This window comes from Phascolarctos cinereus, unplaced genomic scaffold, assembly GCF_003287225.1.
Source record: "Phascolarctos cinereus isolate Bilbo 61053 unplaced genomic scaffold, phaCin_HiC Scaffold_2;HRSCAF=192, whole genome shotgun sequence".
Lineage (NCBI taxonomy): Eukaryota > Metazoa > Chordata > Mammalia > Diprotodontia > Phascolarctidae > Phascolarctos > Phascolarctos cinereus.
Window position 1 is genome coordinate 181,625,181 of NW_027555625.1, and position 23,353 is coordinate 181,648,533.

Consider the following 23,353-nt stretch of genomic DNA (forward strand, 5'->3'; position numbering starts at 1 on the left):
AGACAACCAGTTTACAATCTGACAAAATAGTATTAAGTAATGTGTGAAGTTTAAAGAAAGGGTGAAGATAGTTTTGCTTTAATTTTGCTTGAAATATTTTTTTTCTCTCATTAGAAGTACTTTTCAGTAAGAAATAATTATATTATGGGCTGGCAAAGGCAGAATTTCTTAAAACTTATAAAGTAATTTTAGAAAAGAGAATTCCTTTTTACATCTAATAACTGTATTTGATGATATTTTTCAACTCTGAATTTCAGATCCAGCTCACAATACCTGCACAGATCCTGGTACCCCACATTTTGGAATGCAAAACAGCTCTAGAGGTTATGAGGTATATACATATGTATTTTATTTTGGTTTGCTCCAATTTAAGAATGACTTGCTGGTTAAAATTTATTTAATCAGGACAATTGAATCAGTGTTTGTTAAGTACCTATTGTGTGCTAGATACCATCCTAAGAATATAAATAATAAAAGGAAACATCTCCCACCCTCAAAGAGATTGCATTCTAGTGGGGACAAATAAGGTATGTAGATAAATATCAAATGCATACAAGCCATTTGGGAAGGGAGAGTTAGGATACTGTTTACTGAGAGTAGGGAAAAATCTTGTGTAAGAGCTGGCACTTGATCTAGTTCCTTGAAAGACTCAAGGACTCCAAGAATCAGATTTGAGTAAAGAGTACATTTCAATCATAGGGGATGGTCTGTGCCAAGTTTTGAAGGTAAGAGATAAAATGTCATTCCTGAGAAAATGTATGTAGACTAGTTGGTGTGAACTCAGAATATATAAAGAGGACTTGATCGTTGATATAAATTTGACAGCTATATGTAGGATGTATTGGAAAGAGGAAAGATTAGAAACAAGGAAACCAATGAAAAGGTTATTGCAGTGGACATTTTGAGGGTTAATGAGGTACTGAACTAGGGTGGTGGCAGTTTCAATGCAGAGAAGGAAACAAACGTGAGAAAAGTAGTTAAGTAACATTGATTAGATTTAGTATTTTATTGGATCTGGGGCTAAAAGAGAAGGAAGAGCTTAGATGACTCCAAAGTTGTGAATGTAGGTGACTAGAAGAATGGTGGTGCCCTCAAAAGAAATAAGGGAGCTGGGAAAGTTTAGGAAAAGAATAATAAATTCTTGAGACATGTTGCATTTGAGATCCTTAGAGCTCATTCAAGTAGAGATATTCAATAGACTATAATGTGATAGATATAGATGAAGCTCAAGGTGTAGGTAAAGGCTAATTAGGTATGTAGATATGGGAGTCATCTACACAGAGATGGGTAATTTAATGGCCATTGATGGGATAGGGGAAACATATACAGATAGAGACAGGAGAAGAGAAGAGAAGAGAAGAGAAGAGAAGAGAGGAGAGGAGAGGAGAGGAGAGGAGAGGAGAGGAGAGGAGAGGAGAGGAGGAGAGGAGAGGAGAGGAGAGGAGAGGAGAGGAGAGGAGAGGAAGGAGAGGAGAGGAGAGGAAGAGGAGAGGAGAGGAGAGGAGAAGAGAAGAGAAGAGAAGAGAAGAGAAGAGAAGAGAAGAGAAGAGAAGAGAAGGGGAGGTGAGGGCAAGAGAAGGGATAGAAGAGGAAATGAGAGGACAGGACTGGAGAGTCTTAGGAAACAATGACTATTATCCTGAAAAGGAGTTAAGGAAGGAACAGCTAGCCAGGTAAGGCATGAATCAAGAGAGAATAGTATCATAAATAAGAAAGCAAAGTGGAGGATAACTAAAGCAGAAGATCAACAGTTCAAGGAGGTGGAACCTAGCTGTCAGGATTACAGAAGCTATTTTTTTTTCCTTCTCAAAACTCTTACTTGTTAGGGAAAGGGTAGAGTCCAATAAAGGCAGAGTCTACTATAGGCAGTAGTAGGTGCAAGATAAACAATACTGAACTTGGAGGCCAGGGAAATTAGCTGGAATCCTGGCTCTGCCATTTACCACCTGAGAGATCCAAAGCCCACAGTGAACTTAGCTCTGAGTGGAATTGAGATGAGCTGAGGAATGCATATAGAGGAACAGTTTAACTATAGGGTCAAGACCATAAAGAGAGGAAAGTGAAGCCAGAGTCTGAAGAATGACTAGGAAAGCAGAGAGGAGTAAAGTGACTAGAGTCCACAGTGAAAATAGTACTCTTAGAACAGGGAGATGGGAGAAATGAAAGGATAGATATTTGTACTGAGCTGTATTTACACACACACACACACACACACACACACACACACGTGTGTGTGTGTGCATTTCCATCTATATCCTTGATACCAGCACAGTATGTTGCACATAATTGTTTAGTAAATGTGGGTTGAAATGGCTACATAGTGGTTGGGTTCACAAGTCAATCCACAAAAGCTTATTCAACCCAATTATGAATCAATCATATTATTAATACGTAATATTTATGTATGTAAAGCTTAATACCATGCAATTCATACTATAGTACCTAGCCAATATGTATAAGTATGGGAAAATATATTCAGATTTCTAAGTTAGGATTCCAGAAACATATATTGTTCCTGCTATAGTAACATCAAGTACTCTCTGGTCTCAGCACACTCAACCTTTTAGATAACTAGACAGAAAAACAGACAAACAGCTAGCTAGCTAAAATATTTATTAAGCATTATTATGTCAGGCATTGTGTTAAGTACTGGGAATACATGTAAAAGCCAACAATAGTCCCTTGCCCTCAAGGAGTTTACATTCTATTGGAGGAAAATAACATCGAAAAGAATTCTGGAAAGGGGGGGGTGCTCGAGAGGAGAGAGGAAAGGGTACCAAGTCAGAGTCCTGAGAAGGAGACTGTAGGAATATAGGAAGTGGTTTTAGTGGATTGGTTCCTGTCTAGAAATGAAAAAATAAAAAGATTCACATATCAGACAAGGACACATCTAGGAGGAGAATCTTAGTTTCTAGTGGGGTGAATATGAGTGGATGGTGAGACCATGGTTGAGAGATCACAGGAAATGGTGTGTTGGCCTGGTTCCCAGTTAGATAAGGCAGAAGGTTTGCTTACCAGAGCCAAGAAATATTTAAGGTCATAAGAATTAGAGATTTTCACTAATTACTGAGGAAAGGCATTTATATTGTCTTTAACAACTACTCTGGGAATATTACTGTTCCCATTATATGCACAATGAAGTTGCAGCTCAGGAATGTTTAATGACTTGCCCAGGGTCACATAGCAGATAAATGTCAAAACCAGGCCTTGAACCCATACCTTTCCTGACTCTAAGTCCAGTACTCTTTCTCTCAGTGGCTCTGAGCTCCCATGGCTTAAGCAGCAGGGAAGAGGTATGAGGTAGGATGATTGGGGAAAGAGTGAGGACAGAAATGTTCATGTAAGAAGTAAAAAAGAGACTGAGGGGGACAAAAAGGTGGGGAAGAAGTTGATTCCAAGATAAAAAGAAAAAGGTAGGCTGAGGGAGAAATAGAAGTAATGCAAAGAGGCATTAGAGATTCAACTGTAGAAAATAATGGTAGCATATGTTTCCTGTCAATACGTCTCCTGGTCAGGTGGACTCTTCAGCTACCCTCTTTGTTTTCATAAGAAGTAATATTTCCTTTTTCATTTTTCCATTGTTATTATCTATTAATTGCCAGTCTGTTAGAGATAGCAAACATAACTGATATATTAATTAGTGACTAAAACCTGCTTAACACAGGGACCACATTCAGATAAATATTTCCTCTCAATTTTTTTTCCTTCTTAAACCTCTTACTTGTTAGGGAAAGGGTAGAGTCCAATAAAGGCAGGGTCTGCTACAGGCAGTAGCAGGTACAGGATAGAACCACTGACATTGTGGGAATTCCATTTAGTTCCTTTGGCTCTGATTTTGGAAACAAATATGGGGTGAAATATAGCATCATTGAAAATTGCTTTCTGAATATAGTTGTTGCTAGAAGTATTTTTCCAAAAGGTCATCATGATCATCATTTCTTCCATTATTTCTTCAATAGTCTGTTGCTTATAATAGTAAAATATTTATAGCAATCATATATGGCACAATGTTTTCTGTAAAATAGTGTGGGAACAAGAATAAACAATGATCACTGTAAGTAAAGAGGAAATAATAATGACTGATTTTATTTATGTAACGTTAGGGTCATAAATTTGTAGCTAAAAGAGACTTCGTAGGCAGGAAGTAGCAGAACCAGGAATCAAACCCCTAGGTACTATGAATCCAAATACAGTATTCTTGCCACTAAACTACTCTTTAAGGTTCACTGAGAGTTTAATACTCATGATTGCATTTAAACCACAAAACAGCCTTGTGAGGTATATGTATTATTATCTTCAATATATATGTAAGGAAACTAAAGTCCAGAGATGAAAATAGATTTGCTCCCAATTGTACAGATAGTAAGTAGCCTGATATGAAGTTTTAATTAATTTTCTTTTTTAATTACAAATCTCCTAATACAGTAGCATCAATTAGTGTTATGATCTGATATCTCATCTTACCTATTGATGTTAAGGCCTTTCTTATTACAAGATTCATAATTATTTTTAATAAGCAATGAAATAGCCTAATTTATATTTTACTGTCTCTCAGATTGTTTATCTACTATCAGATATAGCTATTAATATGGGTTTATACTTATTCAAGGACTCATTTACTTGAAACACATAAACCCTACAAGGATTTATGGAGGCCCTTTAGATACTTGAAGACAACTATCATGACCCATCCCCTTGATCTACTCCAGGCTAACTATCTCCAGGTCTTTCAACTTCCCCATCTTGATTTATCAGTCTGAGAATGTGGCAGTCCATGCTGTTCATAAAACACCAGAGAAACCCTGATGGGAGAGACTTCCCTTGTTCTAAAAACACTATGTCTCTATTGCTATTAATTTTTATCCAAGCCTCTTGTCCTATATTACCTTGATCACAGTTGGGCCAAAGGCAGAATTCTAATTCACCACCTAAACTGCCTATAATAACCTAGCAGCTGACCCCAGAAGAGTATCTGAGTAAGCATGTCTCAGAACTTTTTGTGTGTTGCTGTGAAGTCAGTCGGCCAGCTTCCTCTCAAAGAAGAATTTAGATTTAGAATATCAAAGGGCCTTCAAGGTAATAAAGTATAAACTTCTAATGTTACAGGTTGAAAAATTCTTCATCCAGGCAGGGAAAGCAACCAAACCCTGGTTACTTAAGTAGTAAGTGGCATAGCTGGAATTCGAATCCTAGTATTTTTATTTTAAATCTATTGATGTTTCCTTTATACCATGAAGGAATCAATAGTTTTGAAAATGAAAAACAAAGCAAAAACTCCTTAAATAACACATTATCTATAATGATATTTGCATTTAGGCCTGAGCTTCAGTACCTCACATAGCGCTAGCTCTCAATTAATATATATTGATTGATTACTATATAGTAAGGCAAGCCGGAATGGTAGAAGAATTTCTCTAAAAAAGTATAATTTTAAACCACAAAAATACATTAGAACTATTAACAATGGAAGGAAGATAGAGAATAAAATAAAATAATATGTTATTTACAAATTGTATGATAAAATTATTTGAATAATTGTATTTTATGTATACTTTCTCACACACAAAGTTTAAAAAACAAAAGATAACTGGCACTTTAAAATGAGAAGACACAATTTTTTTGCCCACCTTAAATAAACTCCTAAATTATAATGCCTCAACTCATTTGGCATGGTGATTTACAAATCCAGTAACCTCTGCTATAATTATACCTGACCCAGTTTAGTTTTACAGAATAAATCTGATGACTTAAATAGTAAAGTAAAAATGTATACAATTATCATTGTATATATATCATTGTACAAATGACATGTAATGTAACATATAGGATATGTTGCTATATAATCAATCACTGTTGATTAGCATTCAAGTGTTAATTATCTTTATTAAATTCAAGTTGTTTTTTTTTTTCTCTGAAGCTTTTCTTTGGTTTTCTTTTAGGTCGGAAGCACTGTCTTTTTCCGATGCAGAAAGGGTTACCACATTCAGGGCTCTACAACACGCTCTTGCCTTGCTAATTTAACATGGAGTGGCATACAGACTGAATGCATTCGTAAGTATGATTTATGTTATTAAAAAGCAGCTATCTACCTTTTTTGAAAGTATAGGTACAATAAGCTGTTCATCTAGGGTAATAAAGTACAACTGTTGTATTTTTTTTTCCCGTAGGTCAAGGGAAAGTATATTAAATAGCCTATTTCCTATAAGTGTTTACGGTCCAAGGACAAGTATAATATCTGCACATTGCTATTATTTTGTATATGTGTCCCTCATTGTTCAATTCAATTTGGCAAGTGTCTATGTACAAGGCACTGTGGTAGGTGTTCAGAATGTGAGGATTTAAAAACAAACAAAATCTCTGTCTTAAGTAGCTTACAACCTAATAGAGAAAATATGTGTTTAAAAATGCACTAAGTGTGATAAAGTTAGAAAGTGATAGGGAAAACAGATTTTTAAAAATGCTCTTAAAAATTTAGTGGTAGGTGCAGCTAGGTGGCAGAGTGGATAGAGCTCTAGCCTTGGAGTCAGGAGGACCTGAGTTCAAATCTGGACTCAGACACATGATACTTACTAGGCATGTATGTGACCCCGGCAAGTTACTCAACCTCAATTGCCTCACCAAAAAGCTGTAACAACAACAACAACAACAAATGTAATGGAGAATTCACTTTCAACTGAGAACATTCATGGAAGGCTTCATGGTTTTATAGTAGAGAAGAATATCACAGAATTTGAGAAGTTCCACATTATAATATACTTGACAAGGGTCATTCTTTGCTTGAAGACTTCAATGGAAATGAAGAGAGTGATTTATCAGCTTGGGATGCAGAATTGGTGTACTTCTGGATGAAGGAGAAGGAAGAATGAAGTTAAGAAATAAACAAATAGAATAAACGAAAGGAAGTAGGTTGAAATAAATCTGTGAAGGAGCAAGATTGGTTGGGTGTGCCTGGGGTTGGGGAAGAGAGCAAATGTGGGGATTAAGTATTTTATCCTGTAGACAATAGGGAGCCACTGAAGATTTTTGAAAAGGAGAGTGACATGATCAGACTTTTACATCAAAAGGTTTTTTGTTTGGTTGACTTGGTTTTGAGCTTTGAGAGGGGAAAGTGAGAATAGGTGAGTATACTAGTCAGGGTACCAACTTTAAAATCCTATGATTCTATGCAATAGTCTGGTTGACAAGTAATGAGGGACTAAAATAGGTGTGGTGGCAAATGCAAGGGAATGACAAAGGGCAGATATATACAAAAGAAATACTGTGGTGGTAGAATGAATATTAACTAACTGGAAATTGGCAATGGGGAAGAAAGAAAAGTTAAATTGGACTCCAAAGTTCAAGCTTGAATTATTAGAAAAAATGATGTTGTCATTAAGACTTAAATAGAAATAGAAAGAAGGCATCATAGGTTTAGAGATGGAGAGGACCTTAGAAACTGTTGAATCTAAGCCTTCTTATTATATAGATATGGAAACTGAGGCACAGACTTGCCTCCAGTCATATTTGTAGTAAATGGCAAAGCTAGGTTTCAAGCCCCAGGTTATTCCCTACTGCCTAATTTTCCCATGTGTTTTTCTGATCCTCATGTGTGTATAATATGACAACAAAGAAGCCTTTAAAATTCTTCAATAACTTCAGTTTTGAAATTTTATGGTTCTTTACACAGTAACTCTAGGATCCCATTTGCCTATTGCCACATCAACAATTGAGTAATATATGTGTGCATAAACAAATAAATTCAAATGAATTTCTAAAAATAAAATGGCATTTGACAACATGAAACATGAAAAATCCAATTCAATAATTCAGTTTTAAAAAATCTTCATCTAATTATTGGGTAGATTTCAGAAGTGATCTCTTTTGCGATTGCCTGCATAGTCAGACTCTACAGCACTGACTGTATCAGTCTGGGATAATATACTCTTTGTTATTAAACATATGTCTCATTAAACATGAGACATACAACTGTCTATAACTTTAATGGCTCAGCAGTCTGTGCTTCATAGATTGCAGAAATTATAAATACTGCTATAAAAATATGAACACAACTCCATTTCTTAGAGTGGCATGAGCCTCTCATATTGATTCTCCTCCACATCTCTTTCATCTAATCTCTCCTCTTCACTTAGGCTCTACATTAGTTCAGACCTTTATCATTTCTTGCGTAGGCAATTTTAGTAGCATCCTAACTGATCCCCCCTGCATCCAGTCTATCCCTTCTCCATTCCATCCTCTACATAATTTCTAAAATTAAATTAGATTATTTCTAAATTAGATTAAATTAAATTAGATATTTTCTAAAATAAAATTAGATAATTTAAAGGTGATCTTAAAACATAGATCTGACACCCCTACCCTCCAAAATATTCAGTGCCTCCCTATGGCATTTTATGTAAAATACAAAATCCTGAGTCTGACAGTTAAAGCGTCCCTCCCCTCCTCCCCATCTATCTTTTAACAACCTTTACAATACTATTTCACATGACTCCCCTTCATACACTCTCCATTCTTGTCAAATTTCCTTGCTGGCTGTTCCCTATACAAGACATTTCATCTGCAACCTTCGTGCCTTTGTATAGGTCATCCATCCCCTATGCCTGGAATTTACTTTACCCCACCTTGGATTCAGATGGTCCCTAGATTCATTAAAATCCCTCCAAGTCTACCCCTTACCTAAAGCCTGTCTTCATTTTCCCAGTTATTGTGATACTTTACCTCTTGTAATTATTTGTATTACTTTATATTTATTTAACTTGTGGCCATGTTGAATGCACCTATTAAAATGTAAAGCTCCTTAAGTACTATGATTGTGTTTTTTCTTAGTGCCTAAACACTAAGTAAATACTTAATAAATTATCAATCATTTACACCCAGGATCTAGCAGAATGACCTGTATAGAGTAAATGCTTGATAGATCTTTGTTAATTCATATGTAATTTTCATTTGTGAATTCATTTGAAATGTTATGAATGACTAGAATGAAAATGAGGAAATAAATGTTTCTAATGGGCATATTACATATAGTTTTCCCATTACTGTTTTTTTTGCAAATTTTTATGGCAAATTTTTTTTATTTTATTGGCAATTTTTTAAATTTTATGGCAAATTCAAAATCATTGTATTTTTATATTATGTTCAAAGTTTCTAGAAGTTTGAAACGCTGGTGTTCCTATAATTAATAATAAACAAACATAAACCACAATTAATGATTTTGTAATGTACCATTTCTTCAACTTTATTTGGATGTATTTCTAAATGGTTAACAAAATTAACAATATAATATAAAAGCATTATTACTGATCTCTTCAGCCAGTGAAAAAATTGTAACTTTAGTAATAACATATGATGATTGAACTGATGCCCTTGGTGTGTACAAAACAAATTTTTGCTGGTTATCAACTGTTTCCCAATTTTATTTTTAGTGAAAAATGAGCTTACTATAGATTTTTAGTAAAAAAAAAATCATTCCGACTTCTGTATATGTCTTTAGAAAGTCTTTTTAATCCTTAAAAATTCTTTATCCTTAATATGCTATAATATAATGCTTGCCTTAGAGCTTTCTAATAATATTAAATTTATTCCAGCTCACGCATGCAGACAACCAGAGACACCAGCCCATGCAGATGTGAGAGCAATAGATCTTCCTACTTTTGGTTATACATTAGTATATACCTGTCATCCTGGATTTTTTCTTGCGGGTGGATCTGAGCATCGGACATGTAAACCAGATATGAAATGGACAGGGAAATCACCTGTTTGTAAAAGTAAGTCATTGATCATAGAGTAAGAATAATTGTCTGAAGAAAAAAAAGTATGATTCAGAATAGCTTCCACATCTGTGACAAAATCAAACACCACCAGGGAATCTATACTAATTTATTGTATGTTAATAATTAAAAAGGGGAAATATATATGTATATTTGTATATGCTGATTTAATAAAATAAGAGCATAGGTTATGTATATGTGTTAATCTTATCATTTGCTCTATTTCAAATAAAGAAGAAAGGATATTTTGTTGAAGAGAGTCATTCCACCAGGTAAATTATATATATGTTTAAGGGAAAGCATTTTTTTATAAGTAAAAATGAACAAAATTTACCAAGGGCCTGAGCATATGCTTAAAGAAAACTTTGTAAGTAATGATATCATAAGCCACTCAAGCTGTTTCAGTGAGAGACATTGAATCTATGTACCCACGACATGATTTTTGCTATTTTAAATCACAAAACAATTAGTATGAAAATTATTAATTATCAGTAAAATTTTGTTTTCCCAAGCTAGAAAAAAAACAGCTCTGGGTCAAAACTCAATGACAACTAACCCTTTGGGTTTTCATCTAAATTTTAGACTGTATGTGTACTGAATACTGAACTATGTAAGTAAATATTTTAGAATTTAATTAAATCTTGGCTTCATGTTACTAATTCCCAAGATAGGAATTTTCCAAAAGTCTTGTGTTACTTTTGCCCTTCTCCCCTAAGAATAAGAAATAGGACACTGAAAAAGCCATGACACATTTTAATAGAAAGTAATAAAAGGCAGGAGATTTTAAATTAAGCTAACCGAGAGTCCACACTAAATGTTCAAGGACAAAAGTCAGTTTCCTTAATCATTCATGTGTAAATTCATTTTTGTGTCTCTTTTGTGCCTTTTTTTTCAAAATGAATTTCATATTCTAAATTTTATTTAATCTCAACTTTTCATTTGGGGCACACATTTTTGGTAAAGTGTCTTGTGTAAGCCACCCTCATTACAAGGCTCTCTGTTGTAGCACTCTCACTTAAATAGAAGCACTATCCTTTGGATCAGAGTTTATTTATTTCCTTTAAATTCACTACTTTTTCCTTGCCCTGTCCAAAAAAAGAAGTAAAATTCTGGGTTTAAGCAACTAACATGTTTTATACTTTAATTATTTCATAAATTTATCCAATCTGGAGAAAGGACACTTGCTTCACCTGAGCATTATTTCAACAATATTCAAAAATAAGTATGTTCTTGAAAGTGATAACTTGTCTTTTTACTTGTAGGTAAAGGAGTGAGAGAAGTTAATGAAACAGTTACTAAAACTCCAGGTTTGTATACCAGAACAGTTTTAGATATAAATAAAATTAAGTGATTTGTTCTCTACTAATACATATATACACATAATGATGATATTTTGAACATATAAGTTTCTGATTCCATTACTCCACTGAGAGGATTAAATAAACCACTAATTTAAAATAAGCTTACTTTGTGACTTTTACTCCCAGAATGGCAAAGTATTTATTTAATTATTTGCCTAAAAGCCAAATATTTGGATACTGCTGAATATTGTTTCATTCAAGGAGGTCTTAGGCATTTTGTAGACAGAAGTGGAGATAATGCCTCTGTGAGGCAAGGTGTTATAATGGAGAGCCTTATAAGGAGGATTGCACCTCATTATTACATATATCAGAATTCAAAGATTCATCGGTAAGCCAACTTTACATCATCAAAGTAAACTGGAAAGTTGAACCTATGAAAATGGAGAAGAGGCACTGTCAGTGGGACTACTTCACCTTCCCTAGTGTTTCTTCTCTTACTGCTATATAATTAAGGTATTAACCTCTTCAGAAATATTTATTGAGAACTTGCTTAATTGGCAGCAAATTAAAAACATAGTCTCTGACCTCCAAAGCAAAGTTGCTGTTTGTTTGAATCTTCTGGTATCTGTGGCTATCTTAAGAGGAATCTTTTCCTTTAATTGTGGGACTTCACTTAAAACTGATATTATACAATTCCTATGAAAAACACACATATATACGATATAAATTTTACTTTTTGGAAATAATTGCCAATAGTAGCATCTCCTTTTTAATGCCTCTGATATGAAGTAATAATTAGTATGGCCCTAAATATGTATGCAGTGGGATGAGGCTCACATAGAATACTGTCATTCCATTTTACCAGGCTCACCTGCAAAGTCATGAGATGCATAGGGCACCAGAAAGATTAGTTTAGCTTGCCGCATCTTACTAGTCTTTAGAAAGCCAAACATGACAAAATATTTTTTTCCAGCATAATTACACCTCGCCTGTGTGGTCTCCCAATAAAATCAGTGTTAACCACTGTTGCAGGCTAACCAACAAGAGACTGTAATATAAAAACAAATTTATGATTTAGCAGATGATTAAATGAATTCTAATCATGAAAGATGATTATCTTATTCTCTTAAAATATCATTTTCAGGGAAACTTTCTTCTTGTTCCTTTTTACTTATCTCAAGTTTCTTGCTTTTCAAAAGTGAAAGAGTTGGACCAGATGATGCTAGTTCCTCCCAGCTCTGACATCTGATGAAAGATCCCTTTCAGTTCTGACATCTGATGATTACTTGTTTCTGTTATTTTAATAACTCTACATTGCTGCTAATTAGGAGATAATATTCAAGCTAATGACCAACAATAGTCAACCTATTCTGAGTCTGTATATATTGTTTAGTGTTATGATCTTCTTGGCTAATAACCAAATTTTTTTTTTTTAGTTCAGGGCCTTATATATAGAACATACTTAATAAATATTTCTTGGATAAATAAGTAAATAAAAAAAAAACTGGTGAAAGCCTAGTGATATTACAAACTATGCGTTGGTTGGATCATTATAACCCAACATTGATTATAATTTTTTTTGCTTTGTTTTATAAATACTCTAGATATACTAAAAACTTTAGGGAAGATAGGTAAATAGTCCATTAGTCTGAAAACTGATCTGTGAGCAGAGGTGCAAACTAATTATTTGAAATTCATTGATGGTCATTAATTAGTTTATGTTCATATATATGGAATAGTGGAAATTGATTTGTATGTTATGACTTAGGCAAAGGGCATGTTAACTGAAAATATCATAGTTTATCTTTGCTAATTAATGAATGTTAGATTCTGAGACATTAAAGCAAATAATCACTTTGTGTTGTCAAACTTACCATACAGGCCCTTAGAATTTCTCCTTTAATGTGGGTCTTTTGAAAATGAATTTATATATATATATATATATATGTATATATATACATATATGTATATGTATATATATATATATACATATATGTATATGTATATATATATATACACACATACGTATATGTATATATATATATACATATATGTATATGTATATATATATATATATACACACATACACATATATCCCTAAGTAGCAATAGAAAACATTAATAATATGATTATAGTTTTAAAATGTAAAACCGAGATAGAATCATAGAATCTCAGAATTGGAAGGGAGCTTAGATATATCCTTGTGTAATCCATACATGAAATAAAATCCCCTGTATAATATGCTTGACATATGGTCTTCCTAGGTTCAGTTTGAAGATCTTGGTCTAAAAGGAAATTATTGCCTTGAAATCTAACCTATTCCCCTTTGGGGAAACTATCACTGTTAGGAAATCATTTCATTATATCATGCTGAAATTTGACTTTCTATAACTCCCAAACATGCCCCTCAATTATGCCCTTTGGAGGCAAGTAAAACAATTCTAATTCTTCATCCACATGACAGCCCTTCAAATACTTAAGGCAGATATGTCATCGTAAAGTCTTTTCTTCTCCAGACTAATCCTCTATAATTAATATAGCTGATTCTTATATGTCATGGTTTATAGTCCCCTATCCATATTTAACTTACCCACCATATGCGCTACAGTTTGTAAATGTCAGTCAACCAATTGACATTTATTAAGTAACTACAAGCAGTTATTCTTATCCTATTTTGTTTTTTAAAAATTGTTTCATATAACAATATCAAATGCAACATGTCACATATGCTGACAATTGGTAAATGAATGTAAAATCTGAACTATTACATTTTGCTTCCTAGAACATATGCTAGAGGTACGGAATCTTTTTTTTTTTTCATGTATCACCAGTTAAGTTGCTATGTTACAATGATGATACAAATTAAATTTAGAGCTCACTAAAATTCCAAGCTCTCTTTCAATAAACTGCTATAGATAGCCTAGTTTCTGCTTATTGTACTTGTATAATTAATATTTTGAACTAATTTGTAGGATTTTAATGTCCATTAAATTTCACCTTAGTTCCATCCCACCATTCTAGACTATTGAGATCTTTCTGTATCCTGAATGTCATCCACTTCATTAGCCATTCTTTCCAATTTTATGTTATCTGCAGAAGCATGCCTACAGCCAAGTCATTGATACAAAATTTTAAACAGCACAGGGCTAAGAAGAACTCTCTGTTGCACTCCTGGAGACTTTCCTCCAGGTTGAAATTGGATTATTAATTGCTCCTCTTTAGATCTGGTTCAATTGCTTCCAATCCACTTAATTATACTATTATCTATGGACAGCATGGTGTAGTTAATAGAATTGTCCTTAAAGCTAGTAAGACCCATGTCTGAGTATTACTCCTGAAAAAATACTGGCTATTTGACCTTGGGCAAGTTTCTTAATATCTCTGAGTTTTAGACAACCCTCTAAGAATGCAAATTGCATTCTTATTCAAATTGCTAGAAATACTAGCCTGTATAACTGGAAAGTGTTTCCTTATCTAGGAGTTCCATATACCAATGAAATCACAAGTTCAAACTGTATCTCCCATGAGCTAGCTTTTATTCCTTCAAGGTATCCACAAAAATGTCATAGCAGTCTCTGTCAATTACCTTTCTAAAATGCAAGTATAATATATTGGTGGCATTGCCCGGATGTATTATTGTAATAACTCAGTAACAAAAGGAACTGAGGTTAGTCTGAAATAATTTGTTCGTAATGATCCTATCCTCATCATATCCACCCTTATTGATTATTATTTCCCTTTCTAAGCGCTTATCCAGCTTCCCTTTAATAACACGGTTTAGAATTTTTCCAGGAATCTAAGTCAAGCATTGCAGCCTATAGTTTGAGATATCTACCAACTTTTCCATCTTGAATATAAGGATGACACTTGTGTCTTTTGGCACCTTTCTTATTCTCTACATCTTTTCAATAAGTGTAGGTGGCATTCATAGCCAAGAATCCTTCTAATCTTAGAATATACATAATTACCTCAGAACTCATCACTTGAACTCATTAAACGTAGCAATTATTTCCATTATCTTGGGTTTCTTTTACCTCAACTATTTTGATTCTGTCCTCACTCTAAAGATCTTTCTTCTTGGTGAGAAAAAAAAAGAAATTTAATTAGTGTAGCATTATTTTGCCTTCTCATGGTCCTATGTTTTCAAGAAACAGCCCTACCTCTTATTGAATTTTCCTTTTGTCCCCAATACACACACACACACACACACACACACACACACACACACACACACACATATATATGTTTTAAAAAATCTTTGTTATTCCTTACTAACCTTGGTATATCCTGAGTGTTAACACTTGATGTTGTTCTTATACGAAGTTGTCTTTTGCAAGGGAAAAAAAAATCCAGGGCAAGAGAGCCCACTGACATTTCTCCCTCCTTCTAATATTCATTTTAAACCAAATAAACCTTACAGATCTCAATTTCAAGTTCCAGTTGTAAGGGATATTAACTATCGTGTATTCCAATTTCATGCCCATCAGAAGAATTCCTTTTTCAACATTCCTGATAGATGATGATTAGGAACTACTTTTTTTGGTCCTAAGATATATGAAACCATAGATTCATGGTAAAATTCTAATAAAAATCCATTATAGATTTCATAAATCAGTTTTATGTATTACTTATGCAGGTAAAAGCCAATGAGTTTTAAAACTAATCAAAACTTTGGAAATATTGAAACATTCTTTAGTATGCAAATGTGTCAAATGTAAAGTCTGCAGGTAATAACTTTTAAAAGTGAAAATTCACATATATGGCCATTTATGTTAAAAGCATTGTCCTTCAAGTGAAAGCATAAATCACTTTCATTTGCAAATTTTTCTTTGGTTCAGTAGCAAGATTTTTGTTTTCATAATTCCTAAGACTGTACAACATGGAGCCACTCTGATTTATTGATGAAGAATACCTGCTATTTGGTGAATTTAGAGCACTATTGGCTAAATAGAAATTTTCATACGCACTAAATATTCCATACCTGAAAATCTAGGTCATTAATCTTATGCATATATTCAGGAAATTCATTTTAATAAATAATCTCAAACTTTATATTATTTTTATTTTTAGATTATTTAGCCACTTACTACATGTAATTTAGAAGAAAAAAATGGTCTAGGCCAACCCTTTAGAGGAAATTTTTTAAAAGTGTGATTTTCCCCTTTTGAAAATCTTCTTTATGTCAATATTTGGATTATTATACACTGAAGAAAGTCAGATTCAATGCTTGCTGATCTAAAAATTAAATGTAAAGGGTTTGTTACAAGACCATGACATCTTATTTGAAATTATATCCCATTAGGTTCATTTGCACACATAATGGTGTGGGGCACAGAAATAAACCAAATCATTGTTGTTGGTGGTGGTGTTGTTCTTGTTGTTGTCACTGTTGTCATCATCATAATCATCATCTGTCTTTGAACCCTCATGGTGAATGAATGGCATTCTTTGTGGCATCTAGGTTCAGGAGCTCTAACATAGGCAGTGGAGAAATAAATGACTAATGTTAGTTTGTGATGATATATCCTCTTAAATATGTTTCCTTACTTTCTCTCTCAGTTCCTTCCGATGTATTTTTCATCAACTCAGTGTGGAAAGGCTATTATGAGTATTTAGGGAAAAGACACCCTGCAACTTTAACTGTGGACTGGTTCAATGCAACAAGTAGCAAAGTAAATGCCACGTTTATTGAAGGATCTAACGTGGAGCTAAAACTTTCAGGTGAGTGCTACACTAATTTCATGAGTATTTTGAAAGCATTCTGTTGTAATGTGTACCAAATGCTTAAATTAGTCCCCATTTTCCTATAAATTCCCTGATATTCCCTCCTTCACTCCTCGTATCCTTCTTCTATGACTAAACTTCATGCTGATTTCACATGTTGATTTTCTATTTCATGTGTATTTTGTTTGTCTTCACAGCTACTATTGCCTCTGAGATTCTCTGAACCAAACATCCACAATTTCTCACTTATTCATTCATCACTCTTCCCTATAGTTAGGCCTCATTTTCTCCAGAAAGACTTTCACACTGTAAAGTAGGCAGTCAGTTTTTCTTTAATGGAATGGATCAGTGGTCTTCAGTGAGACCTTGAAAATCCAACTCTTATCCTCACTTTCTACAAACAAAAAAAGATGCAAATTGGTGACACACCATTGAATAAGTAGGTAGTCTTCTTAGATTCCAAAGAGATCTGGGTTCTGTCACACATTCTTCCCAATTATACCAGAACATTTAAGAATAGGAAATGTGTGGTTGTACATACCAGTAAGGAGGTAGTTAGGTGGTATAACAGATGAGTGTTGCCAGGCCTGGAGTCAGGAAGACTCATCTTTCTCAGTTCAAATCTGACCTCAGACACTTACTAGCTGTGTGATCCTGGGCAAGTTCACTTAACCCTGTTTACCTCAGTATGTAAAATGAGTTGGAGAAGGCAATGGCAACCACTGCATTATCTTTGCCAAGAAAACCCTAAATGAGGTCATGAAGAGTCAGACACAACTGAGAAACAATCCAGCAACAACACATTGTTCTAAATAGATGCCTTTCACTGGTTCTGGAGTTCTTAAGGGAAGTGTAGGGCTATCCATTTAGACTTAGCTAGAACCGGAAGACCTGTTCTAACTCTAGGTTATAATGTCACAAATCTGTCTTCTTCTCACCAAAGTTATTTCTGATGAGAGTTTTAAAAAAATGTTCTTTCAACTGAATTTCAAGTATCAGTCTTTGTAAATTTAGTCATAGATGCTAGAAATCATGTCTCATTATTAGAAGATTAAGAGGATAATCCCTCCTAAAATTTATGTGTCCCAAGTAATTATATGATCCTTAACCAAATTCCTTCTCCCTTCCTCATTTTTACACAAATTAGTAAGCGTGGACCATGCAAAATGAATTGGTTCTTAGTTCAGTATTGCAGTTTATGATTGGTACATTTTTGTCTGTTCATATTAGAACAAAAGTGTAATTTAAGAAAACACTTTTATATTGTATTTTTATTTTAAATGACAAGTGAAAGATACTAAGATTTAGGAAAATATTTTGTAAATATTTAGAAAAACAGACTTCAATATGAGATTATTTCGAAAAAGTGCTATAGCTGGTAAAATAAATGGAGCTAAAATTTACTGATATCATTCATATAGCAAATGTTTATTTGGAAGCCTATTATATAAACACAACTGTATTATTCACTATGAGGGCCAGGGGGATATATAGTTGAGATACTATATGGTTTCTGTTTTCATGGAGGACACGATTCTGGTAGCACCATAAAAATTAAACTTAGACCACTGCAGATTGTTCCAAAAGTCTTAGTGTAGCTATTAAAACATGAATATATGCAATTATAATGGAACTACTAAAGCTTAAAACTGCAGTAAGACTTCTGGAACACCCTATATAATATGCAACAATTCATGATTAACTTATTAGAAGTGCATAACAAAATATTATGTGAGTTCTGGATGAGACTAGAAAGAAGGAGCTTTTTTCCCAATAAAATAATCATGGAAGGCATCCTGGAAAAGGTTGCATTTCAGTTGGTTTTAAAGGATAAAGAGGATTTAAAATGGGAAAGAAACTGGAGCACTTTGAGAGCTGATAGAATTTTGAACTGAAACTTTGAAAATACTCCTTTTCTTGATTCTAAAACATTAATCTTCACAGTTGTGATTCCTCCATTCATTGCTTCCAAAGAGAACCTTAGTATTTACCTGGAAAATGGCAGTTTTTAAGAAACTTTTAAGTTTCAGTGAAATCACTGAAGCATAATGGATATCCTTCCTGTTTTCCCATGATAAGACCAACAAATATTCAATTTTGCATATTGAAAAGTTGTCTAAAATTAAAATTAATTCCTCAAAAGTCAATGTTTATAGATCTGATTCTTTCTAAGCAGAGAACAGTTAGCCAGATAACTTTGGGGAGAAGTTATTCTCATAGATTCTCCCTGATGTCATTTGTAGGTGTTTATAAGAAGGAGGAAGCTCATTTACTTCTGAAAGTTTTCCAGATTAAAGGACCAGTGGAAATTTTTGTAAGCAAGTTCGAAAATGACAACTGGGGACTAGATGGTTATGTAAGTATTCTATATAAGAGTTCTACAAAACATATTCTCCTCTAATTAAATGAATTATTGGTCAAAGCTAACCACTTTACTTTTGAAGTGGGATTGAAATAACAGAGGTGGGATACTCAGCAGTATGGAACATTGTATATGATGTCAGATTTTTAAAATATTGTTCAGTTTGCAGTTTTTCTCTCATGCTTCCTTTTCTTCAAAAAATATTTGTCTTAAGAAAAGAAAGGGTGAGGGGCAACTAGATGGCACAGTGTGTAGAGTACTGGCTCTGGAGTCAGGAGGACCTGAGTTCAAATCTTGTCTCAGACAAGACACTTGACACTTATTAGCTGTGTGACCCTGGGCAAGTCACTTAACCCCAGTTGCCTTGCCAAAAAAAAAAAAAAGAAAAGAAAAGAAAAAGGAAACGGTGGAATACAGGGGAAAATCCGGGTGATATAAAACAAAAGAACTCAATAAAAACCCATGAAATAAAGAAATAATAATCATATCTTAGAGATAGTTGAAGTTCTCTACATTGAGTAGAAATATGTCTGCCTCTGATAATGACAAGTTATCTCTTTGTCAAATGACACTTTGAAGTTCTTGTTGACAAAGATGAGCTTTGGAGGGGACATAATATAACCTTATACACTATACCATGCTAGCATTTTCTATAAGCTTTCCCCTAGGTTGTATGATCTACATCTGAGGTTCCCATGACAATTATTAGATGAAGAAAAAGTTCAGGATCTTCTAATTTATTTCCTGAAAATGATTAGTTGGGCTAATAACTTACAGCTGAAGTTCTAAGCCAGCTCACAATCTCAGGATATAGGTGCAACTACCATGATTATGCATGTATAGCCCGTGCTACCTCTGGTAATAAATTAATTCCCAAATAAAGTTTACATATTTTGTGTGTTTTGCTCATTAATATTGCCCATTGTTGCCTGCCACTCTGAAAAATTGAGGTTGAACGGCAATATATTAATGGCTTTATGATTTAAACAAAAAAAAATGTATGTATTTAAGGAAAAAAAATTCACATACCTTTTATAGTCATTTGTCTGGTATCATCTTTGTATTAGTTACTATTTTATACATGCATATAAATACTAAAAATAGTGGCATGTAAGTTCATGGATATACCTCAGAGTCTGAAAACTGGGAGTAGTGATGATGTTTCTTGAAAATTAATGATTGCTATTATTCATTTTTTCACACTTCATCTTCTTCATGTATGTTAGGTATCATCAGGGCTTGAAAGAGGGGGATTTACCTTCCAAGGTGATATACATGGGAAAGACTTTGGAAAATTCAAGCTAGAAAGACAAGGTAAGAGTGTGCTTTTAAAACTAGTCATATGAAGCATTTTTTTTTGCCTCTTTAGCTCATTCATAATAAGCCCATAACTCAAAGGAAGAATGTATATTTGTATTAAGAGTGAAGATATAGATTCAATGAAGGCATATATTTCTTGTTAATTAAAAAAAAACAAGTGTTACTCACTGTGTAAATTAGTGCGAGACTACTACCATATAGCTTTCTAGAACTAATTATTCAACAATTGAACATTTGTCAAATACTACATGCTAAATCTTATGCTCAATGCTGGGGGAAAATACAAAATTTATATAAGGAATAATGCCTGACTTTATGGATCTTGTAGTATGTTTGAGAGATAAGAAATAATCCCAGGTATCTTATAATACTCTGTTTTACATACACATACTAGAGTGGTGCAAGGCAAAGTAGAAGCTAAATCCTAAACCCATTACCAAGAATGGCAACAGACAAACAAACAAACAAACAAAAAGCATCTTGGATGAGCTGACATTGAGATAAACTTTAGAAGGCTGTGTCAGAATTTAAAAAGGAAAATATGGAAGGGAGAATATTGATGGCAGAGGGAATAATGTCAGTATGGTTAAAGAGACAGGAATGTTGCAAAGGGGCTAAATTGTATTACAGCTTAACAAAATAGCATAGAATACACATAAAGGAGTAATACAAAATGTCTGAAAGGGCAGGGTTATGATAGATTGTGGAAAGTCTGGAATGTCAGGCAAAATTTTATTCACTGAGGAATTGGGAGCCACTGAATATTTGTGGATTTTTTGTTTTATTTTGTTTTCTTGTTAATAGATTGACCTGATCAGGTGGTTAGATGAGGAAGCCTAATATAATCATAATATTAGGGATGGAGTAAAGTGAGAAAAGGCTAAAGCCGAGATGAGTTATTTGGAGGCTATTGCAGCAGATTAAGGAAGTGGTAATGAGGGCCTAGAATGGTAGCAGTAGAAATAGAAGGGGAGAGGAGTGAAAAATGTCCTATAAATAGAATCCATAAGGACTAGTAACTAATTGGTTAGAAAAAGAGAGGGAAAGGAGTCATATGTAGTAAAATTTGAAATATTAGTATCATAAGAGAAACAATGAAGGTGGAAGCATAAGCATGAAAGATAAGAAGTTTGATGTGTTAGCAGGACATCAAGAAGGAGATATTCTTTAGGGGATTGGAGTAGTTCTGGTATTACAGAGAGAGGCCAAGGCTACAGGTAGAGATTTATGAATCATTTGCAGAGTGATAGTGATTAAAGCCATAAACTGAATGGGATTTCAGGAGAGACTACAGAGAAAAGAGAAGAGGGAAGAGGTCATAATCTTGGGGAATATCTACTTGAAATGGTCAAGGAGTAGATGAAGAACCAGTGAAGACAGATAAAGAATGCTAAGAAAGGTCAAATAACCAGGAATGTATCATGTCTTTAAAACCAAGGTATAAACATTGTCAAAAGTGGGGTATAGGTAAGGAAGGGTGAGGACTTTAAAAAGACTTTTATTATTAAGAGGCCATTGGTTCCCTTTGAGAGTCATTTCTCTAGAGGCTTAGGGAGAGAAGCCAATTTGCAAGGGATTAATAAGATTAATAAGAGTAACTGCTAGTAGAGACGTATAGAAAACTTTTTCAAGAATCATGGCAGTGAAGAGGAAGATAAAGATGGGATGGTAATTGGATAGAACATTTTTATGTTTGTAGAGATTCTAGTAAAATGAACAAAAGTAATTTGTAAAGTATACAATGTAATATTCAAGTGAAAAGAATTCTTCACGAATTAATTTAAAACTGTTTTTTTTTCTATAAAAGGACTGAGTGGTTTGCCATTTCCTTCTCCAGCTCTATCCACAGTACCACCTAGCTACCAATTCTTCATTGGTAATATGCTGTAGCCTACTTGGGCCCACTATGATCCTCTCTCTGTTGCCATTTGAGTAACTTTCAAATTTAATTCTTCAGATTCTATTATATCCTATGACTCATGGCACCTGCTAGATATTCTTTTTAAAAATAAACTTTAGTTTCCTTACATTTGGGGTCATTAAAAGCATTGTTCACTTTCCCGAATTTAATCCAGTCTGCTCTACTGCTCTTATTCAATTCTGAACTCAAATTGTTATCCATACAAAGTATCTGTAGAAGATGCATATAAATATATGTGTGTTTGTGTGCTGTGTATAATATGTGTATATACACACATATTCATCCACGTTTATGTGTGTATATATGTAACATATCTATACACACACACACACACACACACACACACACACTGATGGACCTATGGGCTATCCATCCAACTGTATATAATAATTTTTAAAACAGGTGTTCTTTATCCACTTAGTTTTTCTTGTGTGGATAGTTAGGTCAAACTCTTGAGCAAGATTATGAATCTCATTGAGAAGACTCTGCAATGCTTTGGATCTTAATGCAATCAACACAGTGTCGTCTACAGATAAGAAATCTGGAGAATTTTACCATCCATTGAATCCTTCTTTGATTTAATCTTTACATCATCATGACAAATATCTTTGGCAAGCACATACCTGTTTTATACTTTAATATTAATCAGAGAGCTGTCAAAGTTATCACTGCAGTTAACATCTTCCAGAGAAGCCTATATGGTTTTTAAAATATGTGTTAAAGGTGCCTTGTTAAAAGCGTACTTTTAAAGCATTATTTTGCTCTTCTCAACAATTTTTTTTATATCCAACTAAGAATAAGCATAGTAATATCTACACCTCTCAACCAATTGTGTCACTGAAAAGAAGTGGATCTGCTATAGAATATTATTTTTAAAGTCTGTCTAATACCTAATACCTTAATCAAAAATACCCTCAATCCATGTGTAGATTCATCTGATAAAGGAGAGGCAGTGTGG

General features: G+C 33.7%; 1 protein-coding gene across 1 annotated transcript in view; it reads left to right on the forward strand.

Moving 5' to 3' along the window:
* The window catches only part of CSMD1 (CUB and Sushi multiple domains 1), a 1,378,384-nt gene that overhangs the window by 1,343,765 nt on the left and 11,266 nt on the right, over window positions 1-23,353 (forward strand). The window contains exons 59-64 of the mRNA XM_078149151.1: window positions 258-331; window positions 5,940-6,051; window positions 9,585-9,764; window positions 16,628-16,789; window positions 19,036-19,148; window positions 20,381-20,468. Coding sequence (XP_078005277.1) covers window positions 258-331; window positions 5,940-6,051; window positions 9,585-9,764; window positions 16,628-16,789; window positions 19,036-19,148; window positions 20,381-20,468 — 729 coding nt within the window. The remainder of the gene's footprint in view (window positions 1-257; window positions 332-5,939; window positions 6,052-9,584; window positions 9,765-16,627; window positions 16,790-19,035; window positions 19,149-20,380; window positions 20,469-23,353) is intronic.